At 41.0% G+C, this 8,227-nt stretch overlaps 1 protein-coding gene across 1 annotated transcript; it reads right to left on the bottom strand.

Moving 5' to 3' along the window:
- Positions 1-921: 921 nt before the first annotated feature.
- On the bottom strand, positions 922-6,237 carry tubb5 (tubulin, beta 5). The gene is made up of 5 exons (XM_035672683.1): positions 6,097-6,237; positions 3,392-3,500; positions 2,367-2,477; positions 2,026-2,270; positions 922-1,902 (listed from the first exon to the last, which is right to left on the bottom strand). Exons 1-5 carry the CDS (start codon positions 6,151-6,153, stop codon positions 1,090-1,092), a joined length of 1,335 nt encoding a protein of 444 aa, XP_035528576.1. The 5' UTR covers positions 6,154-6,237; the 3' UTR covers positions 922-1,089.
- Positions 6,238-8,227: the final 1,990 nt, after the last annotated feature.

The following is an 8,227-nucleotide window of genomic DNA, read 5'->3' as shown; positions in this document are numbered from 1 at the left end:
TCTGTTGTTGCACTACTTTGCCCTATTGCTGCTGTGTCAACCTGAATTTCTCCTAAGGGGGATCAGATAGATAGATAGATAGATACTTTATTTATCCCGAGGGAAATTCAAGATCAATAAAGGAATATCTTATCTTATCTTAAAGGTTTTATACATAACCTCAAGTAGCTAATACATCCTTTATTTTTTGTCATGAAGGCCCTTTCTTTAGTTTGCTGGCAGATGCATTTCAAGAAGTGGTTCGAAGAGATTCATTTTCTAATTTCATATCCTTGGCACAATTGGCAACAATTGGCTCTCCAGAACTCCAGGGGCCCTGAATAATAGTGTACCTATGCAGCAGTAAAACACAACATAGCCTGACATAAGGGCCTTGAGATGGGTGAAGTAGCATGACAAAATGTAGTTAAAGACCATCATTATTTAAAATCTAATGCGTATTTTGCCTAGATTACGACACAGCAATTTTTGTGCCTATGTGGGAGGAACAGGGGCACAGCTGCGAGCATGTGATGAACATATGTTCTTAGTTTAGATAGATGTGGGAATGTGGTTTGGCACAGGGAAAAAACTTCTGTCTGGTCTGACTCTAACCATCATAATGCTTGCATTGTAGAAACACCACTCAATATTACTCCTCATTAATAACATCTGGTGACCATATTTGACCTACTGCATGTCTGCACTGAGAATTATCGGAGATTATGTTACTGATTTATAGCGATATGCTCATGGAACAGATATTACACCCTTCTTATTCATGCATAACCAAACTGCATGTCTGCAAACCCCCCTAGATATCCAGTATTTCACATTTACACTGTTGTAATGTGATTGGAATTTAATGGCTGAGTTGTAGTTAATGTTTTATCAGACAAATAAGAATCATTTATATGCAAGCATTAATGAAAGACAGACACGTTTTCATATGACAACTTTATTTGTAGTGAATCACAAGGGTTATCTAATGTATGCTAAAGTTTGATTCTAGCAATGACACTATGTTTGTTCCTTGGTTACTTTTGTGGATATTCCTTTTTATAATTTTTCGTTTTGGCATTGATGTCTTGAACTTCACATAATTCATCTTCAAGCATCATCTTCGGCCTCCTCCTCAAATTCACCCTCTTCTTCAGCAGTGGCATCCTGGTACTGCTGGTACTCAGACACCAGATCATTCATGTTGCTCTCTGCTTCAGTGAACTCCATCTCATCCATACCTTCACCTGTGTACCAATGCAAGAAGGCCTTACGACGGAACATGGCTGTGAACTGCTCAGAGATGCGCTTGAACAGCTCCTGGATGGCTGTGCTGTTGCCGATGAAAGTAACAGCCATCTTGAGGCCACGGGGTGGAATGTCACAGACGGCGGTCTTGACATTGTTGGGGATCCATTCGACAAAGTAGCTGCTGTTTTTGTTCTGGACGTTGAGCATCTGCTCATCAACTTCTTTCATGGACATGCGCCCACGGAATACTGCGGCGACGGTCAGATAGCGGCCGTGACGTGGGTCACATGCAGCCATCATATTCTTGGCATCGAACACTTGCTGGGTGAGCTCAGGGACTGTGAGGGCTCGGTACTGCTGGCTGCCTCTGCTGGTTAGGGGAGCAAAGCCAGGCATGAAGAAGTGTAAACGGGGGAAAGGCACCATGTTGACAGCCAGTTTGCGGAGATCAGCATTAAGCTGACCAGGGAAGCGCAGGCAAGTGGTGACCCCACTCATGGTGGCGGATACCAGGTGGTTCAGATCTCCGTAGGTGGGTGTGGTGAGTTTCAGAGTGCGGAAGCAGATGTCGTACAGAGCTTCATTGTCAATGCAGTAGGTTTCATCTGTGTTCTCTACAAGTTGGTGGACTGACAAGGTGGCATTGTAAGGCTCAACCACTGTGTCTGAAACCTGAAGACAGAAAACACACAGAATCTTTATTTCAGTCTCATGATCTTAGAGGAAAAAACCCAAGGCAAGAGAAACTAAAATTAAAACTCAAAGTTCTTATTTACTGTCACATGGGTAGGTTACCTTGGGGGAAGGCACCACACTGAAGGTGTTCATGATACGGTCGGGGTACTCTTCACGGATCTTGCTGATGAGCAGGGTTCCCATACCGGATCCAGTTCCACCACCAAGTGAGTGGGTGAGCTGGAAGCCCTGCAGGCAGTCACAGCTCTCTGACTCTTTGCGGACCACATCCAGGACTGAGTCCACCAACTCAGCTCCTTCTGTGTAGTGACCCTTGGCCCAGTTGTTTCCAGCACCACTCTGACCTGGAGGGGAAGAAATTACATACAGGTGAGCCATTTATTCCTCCTGTTCACAATGGGCTTTAGTCATTTAGTAATGTGAGAATTTGTTCTACCCACCAAACACAAAATTGTCGGGTCTGAAGATCTGCCCAAAGGGTCCAGACCTCACGGAGTCCATGGTGCCAGGCTCCAAGTCCACCAGAATGGCTCGAGGAACATATTTACCTCCTCCGCAAGAAAGAGAACGGGAGAATATGGGGAGAGAGAAAGAGGGAGAAGGGGAAAGAAAACATACCAACTCAATAATGCAGAAAACCACAGTCTTGGATGTTACACAGGATACATAATGTGACAAAGTCCAGGCATGACAGGAGAAGAAACATGTCTTAAAGGTTGTAAATTCAAGATTTAAACATTTATATAGCAACAAACAACGATTTTCTATGTAACGATGTAGTGGAGTAATTAGCAGAGACACTGTGTGTGTTGTTCCTCGAGCTCGTCTGTGCTTATGTCGGCTGTGTGTGCATGTTAGCATATGTGAGTCCCTCTGTGTGCAACAGTTGGCTTTGTTTTTTCATCTAACGCAGAGAGTTACAGATTTATTTTGACCAAACCAGAGACAGTGATTGTTGGAGCAGTGGAATGACTAACAAAGATTTCCATAATGTTGTCAGACTCTTTGAATAACAATCTTTTGGTGGACGTACTTTCAAAGGCGCATTTGCCCCCACAGATTATGTTTCCATCAATGAAGCCCATTTTGCGAATATTTTCACATCTTACTCTGTGAATCAGGGTTTTTTACAACTAAACCAGCATTGGTAATTGTTGGAACATTGGAAAGACTAACAAAGAAGGTTTTAGTGAGTTTTATTTCTCTGTCCCATTTGAAGTATGATATATGATTATCTGCGAGGTAAAATTACTGACTTCATTACTTAATAAAGTCTGGTGGCCAGTAGCGCCAATTTGGTTTGGTCTGAGATGCTGGTGCTCTGGTACGACATCTAGAGACAGTGAATTTTGTATATAACTGTTAAGTTATACTTTAGAATAAAATGGTAAAGCTGAACATCCGTTCATATAAGAATTTTTTATTATTATTCATGTACAAATCAGTTGCTATAAAGTCAACTAACCTGTTGCCTCATTATAGTAGACACTGATCCTGTCCAGCTGCAGGTCACTGTCTCCGTGGTAAGTCCCTGTGGGATCGATGCCATGCTCATCGCTGATCACTTCCCAGAACTGCAGAAACAAAATGGAAGGTATCACATGACAGTTACTTGCAAAGAAAGCATGCACCTATCCATTAGCAATGCGGTTTATGGGTCTAGGGACTTTAAATGAGGAAAACAGCAGTGGGTTTGCATTTTTGGATTCCGTTGAAAATGACATGATTTTTCCCCCTTTCAGAAAGTCAAAACTTAACCCATTTAATACAATGCAGCTGTTAATATTTCCATAGTCACTGACTGATGACTTAGCAGAATGCAATTCCTTTAGATGTAAAATACAAAGAAGGGAGCACAAAGGGGCTACAGATTGCTCTACAGGCAAAACTGAGAATAAACTCCATTTGCAGGCTGTCACACTACACTGAAGACGCTGATTGTCTTCAGATCTGTATTCATGTCTTGTTCTCTGCTTAAAGGCCACACTCACAGTGTGTATGCATTAAATCCCATAAGTGGGTGTGACTGTTAAATATGCAGGCTGCATTTGCATACACATATATTTGTGATATCTTCGAACTGAGGCTCTTTTTTTTGTTATACAGTCTGTGATTTTCTGCTAACCGCAGCAATAGGAGGATTTAGAGTAATCTGGATAAGCGGCCTGTATTGCAGCTCAGTACTTAAGAGATTGGGAGTCAGTTGTGGTTTAAGTATGACATTTAAATAAGACCATGTAAAACAAAAATGACCATGTGACCCCAATATGAGGGAGATCCAAGCAGGATAAATAGAAAAACAAAGGGTCAGAAAAGTATGACCAAAAGACTGAAGAGTTGACAGATACTTGACAGTGCAAGACAATAGATGGCTATTAGTAAAGACAGAAAATATTCATAGTGAAAGAATGAGGACAATAAGCAGGAAGGCAATGCCACACCCTGACCTAATTCACCACAATGTAGCCCTTCAGCATTTATGTCAATCATATCTACTACCGGACATCTGAGTCAATGAGTCCTGGGGGAATGGAAACAAATGGAGATCCTCACTGCCAGGCCACCAGTAGCTATTTTAGCACCATACTGGGCAAACACAAAGACACAAATGATACTCTATGCTTTGAAAAGGGAGATAGTATTAATGTACTACATTAACTCCAATTACACAAGCATATACATACTATTTACTGCAGCTGGAATTAAAAAAACATTTAAAAATCAATTAAAGTATATGTTGGTTTTGTTGGTATATTTCTCGCTTCCAGATTTTGGCAGCAATTGCATATTAAGTCAATTGACAGACAGCCCAATGACTTCACCCACTGTGCATCAGCTGTTTCCTTCATTCCTCCCCCACCCAACCCCTAATTTGGTTACAAGAGGGAAGACATTGATTACAAAGACAGCCCCCTGCTTTGCCGGACATTAAAATCCCTGTCAGTAGAGCTTCCCTGTGATAATGATGTATCCTACAATATATGGGCCATTGTTAATGTGGTCTTCAGACTGGATCTCATTGCCAGGGCAAGATTACTGTGTGTGTGTGTGTGTGTGTGTTTGAGAGGTCCCACTTAAACATATGCTGTCTGTAACAAATGATCAGTTGTAAAACAAAAAGTAGGTAATGAGATGGGATAATAATGGGCCAAGAAGGCATGTAAGGTAGCAGACTGCAATTGTTACTGTAAGGCTGGGTGGTGATGTATTGTACTTGCAGACTGCAGGACCCTGTTAAGTAGACTATAGTGTCAAATGCATTCAAATTGTACAAACATGCAAAAGCAAGTATATGACTGTATATCATTGCGAAAAGCACTGATGATGTCTTTAAGAAAAAAGACACATTATCAGTATTTTTAAAAGGAGCAATTCTTTCTTCACCAATTATCCATGCCACACCCTTTCCCAGGCTCCTCTGCTTTCTCACCAGCTGAAACAGCAGTCTGCATCTACAGCCTGCAGAAATAAAAATCGGATCAATATGGACTATTGATTTATATGTCATTTGGGGGAAAAAAAAAAAAAAAACTAGGCCTCCCATTCCAGCTCCCACTCATTGTCTATAATACCAGCCATATCTGCCTTTGCAAGACAAAGAACCCAGAGTACACTGACTGAAGGGCTCTGACAAGTGAAGAATAGACAGATTTTTTTCTTCTTCTCCTCCTTTTTTTCCTCAGACAATGTCTTGAGGTCAGCTGAATCCTCACTGCTGAGACGCAGACACGCCCGGTGTTGTGTGAACAAAAACCCGTCGAGACACAAGAGCCCCGTTATACCGTTATTTCGATGAGAGCAAGCACGGTCCGCTGCTCCACACCCACCCACCAGTTACCGCAGTGCATAAGATTCAGACAGAAAAAGAACAAAAATACACACCAACAGTGGGTTTTTACTATTTAAGAGTGATATTTTATGATGTATGATGTGTTTAAATGTACAAAGGTATAGTATATATGAAAGGGATTTGTTTTATTTATGCACAATGAGACAAAAGAAGTCCTTTGTCTTGATACATAATCAAACAATCAGCTACATAAAGATATAAAGAAAATACAACTAATTAGTATTTTCTGCACAAATAAACCATTGGGCGTTTTTAACAGTGAATGGAAGATGTAATTTTGTACATTAATTAATTAAATCTCAATAGTTATATTTTCTTACCTTGGCACCAATCTGGTTACCGCACTGGCCGGCCTGGATGTGCACGATTTCCCTCATTGTGGATGCGAAAGTTTTACAACGACGAGCAGAAACCTCTTCTTTCTGGGAACTGGGAGCCGACCGCAGACTAGTTTTAAAGTGCCGGACAATGCATTTATAATGTTGGAGCGTTTCCAGAACGAGGCTGGGGCCGGGGAGGGGGCGTGGATAGACCTAGACCCGGCTTCTGCGCGCAGTGATTGGCTGAGACTACCGACCCAGAGCCGGGATGAGGAGGGGCGCTGCTGCAGATCAGGGAGGGGAAATTAGATCTAGAGATCGACCAGAATTCTACCAGCTGGTGTCTAGAAACACTCAGTAAGATGAATTAAAGCTTTTTTTGTGGGGGGGGGGGGTTCAGATATGAGAAGCGAATGACTAATCAGCAGATTTAAACCACTTTCTTTACTGTAACACTCCCTGCAGAGAGGAAAGATGACAGGAATTTCAGTTTCAAGTCTGAGACAAGGTGGGGTCAGTCAGTTCAAGCCCCTCTCCTCTGGGTGCTTTGGCAATATTTGGAAATATCTGCGGTTACATGTTGAAAGAAACAGTCTCACCAGCTTTTTTAAAATCAAATTACATGATCTTGATGATTAATTAAAGCGCTCTGGTGCATTGCATCAAGCTGATGTGTTGTTTCCTTTCAAGACCTGTTTACTTGTGTAGTCTAAACACTGAATGTGAAAGCAAGCTGAGAAGCAGTTTTACCCTGCAGCTGCTTCATCGTAATGTCTGGTGTGATGTATATGTTTCTATAAATGTTGTGTTATGTGAAACAGCCTTATGATTTCAGAGAAGCCTGAATAAAATAAAATAAAAAGAATAAAATCTTCATCTGCAGTTGGAGTTTGACCAGTTGTCATGGAAATGCAGAAGTTCACATTTCGTTCTATTTATTTATTTCTGGGCACCTCAAGGACTTCTCCTCCATGATGACTTAAAAACTGAAGTTAATTGTTAGCCTTGGAAACAGCAGTTGAGAAAACCATCTCATGACAATTTAGGTTAGAACAGTTTGTTCTGTTGCTTTCCATTTTGGGGTTTTGTGTGGGATATTCTCCAAAACAGTGAGCTGACGCAGCCTTATAATGAACTTTGTCACAGTGTCGCTAGAACAAATATCCAGAGGCTTATGCTTATAGCAGGGGACAATTACTGGCAAGTGACAATGTAGTTGTGCATATAGTAAAAATAAAAACATTTAATGGTATATGCTCCCCAGGAACATTTTTGTAAGGAAACATTAAAAAAAAGGATCTTTCCTTATAATCTGACTAAAAAGAGAAATCACTTAGGTGTAATGTATGTATGTATGTAATGTAGCTCCTACATTGACCGAAATACATCCTAATGACAAAAAGCTGCTTAGAATACTCCAGCCAGTCCCTCTTCTGGTACAAAGCAGCAATACCATCTCTTCTTACTCCTAAACAGGCCCATGGGGTGGAGACTGACCTGTTTAGGCCCATCTTCTCCTAAATGATCTACGGTGATGTCAGCAGCATTAGGAGGAGGGTTAGTAGTACCCGTGACACTGCAAGTGACTTCTGATGACTCAAAAACACGACATCATCGTCAAACCCTTGGCTGTGAATTTATTTGCGTTGAGCCGGTGGACCACTTTGTCAAATCTATGGCTGCGAATGGGGATGAAAATATTGAACTAGTTTAGCCAGCTGCAGCAAATAAATCTGGTGGTTGCCAGGCCCCAGTTCACAGCTCCAATCAGACACTGAGGGAAAAACAGGGGCAGATCCAAAGCCATCCATGTCTATAAAATAATCAGATTAGAGTTTTAACAGTGGATTACATATGAATTTAAACTCTGATGCTGGAGTCTAGTCCGGTTGAAAAATTCTAGATATTATTTTTTTAATATTAATTCAACTAAAAGTATAATTAACTGCATTTATTTTACCAATAACAGTAATCATTAGGAGAAGCCTCACATGAGAAGAAATCATGTTAACATCTGTGTTGCTGTTTTCTACCTTATATTATTGATATATGATATATATTGATATTAATATTCTTGATTGATATAATGCTCAGTATAGACTAATTGTAACACAATACTCCATTAAAATTG

This window comes from Morone saxatilis, unplaced genomic scaffold (assembly GCF_004916995.1).
Source record: "Morone saxatilis isolate NCDOM2014 unplaced genomic scaffold, NCSU_SB_2.0 Contig24, whole genome shotgun sequence".
NCBI classification, from domain to species: domain Eukaryota; kingdom Metazoa; phylum Chordata; class Actinopteri; family Moronidae; genus Morone; species Morone saxatilis.
This window is presented reverse-complemented; position numbering and strand designations above follow the sequence as displayed.

What these genes read in the sequence shown, in the direction of transcription:
- tubb5 (XM_035672683.1), bottom strand. Translation starts at nt 6,153, where the DNA reads ATGAGGGAAATCGTGCACATCCAGGCCGGCCAGTGCGGTAACCAGATT. An exon ending in GTAACCAGATTGGTGCCAAG is followed by an intron (nt 3,501 to 6,096) that starts GTAAGAAAATAT and finishes TTGTTTCTGCAG; the next exon opens with TTCTGGGAAGTGATCAGCGA. An exon ending in GTGTGGTGCCTTCCCCCAAG is followed by an intron (nt 1,903 to 2,025) that starts GTAACCTACCCA and finishes TTCTGTCTTCAG; the next exon opens with GTTTCAGACACAGTGGTTGA.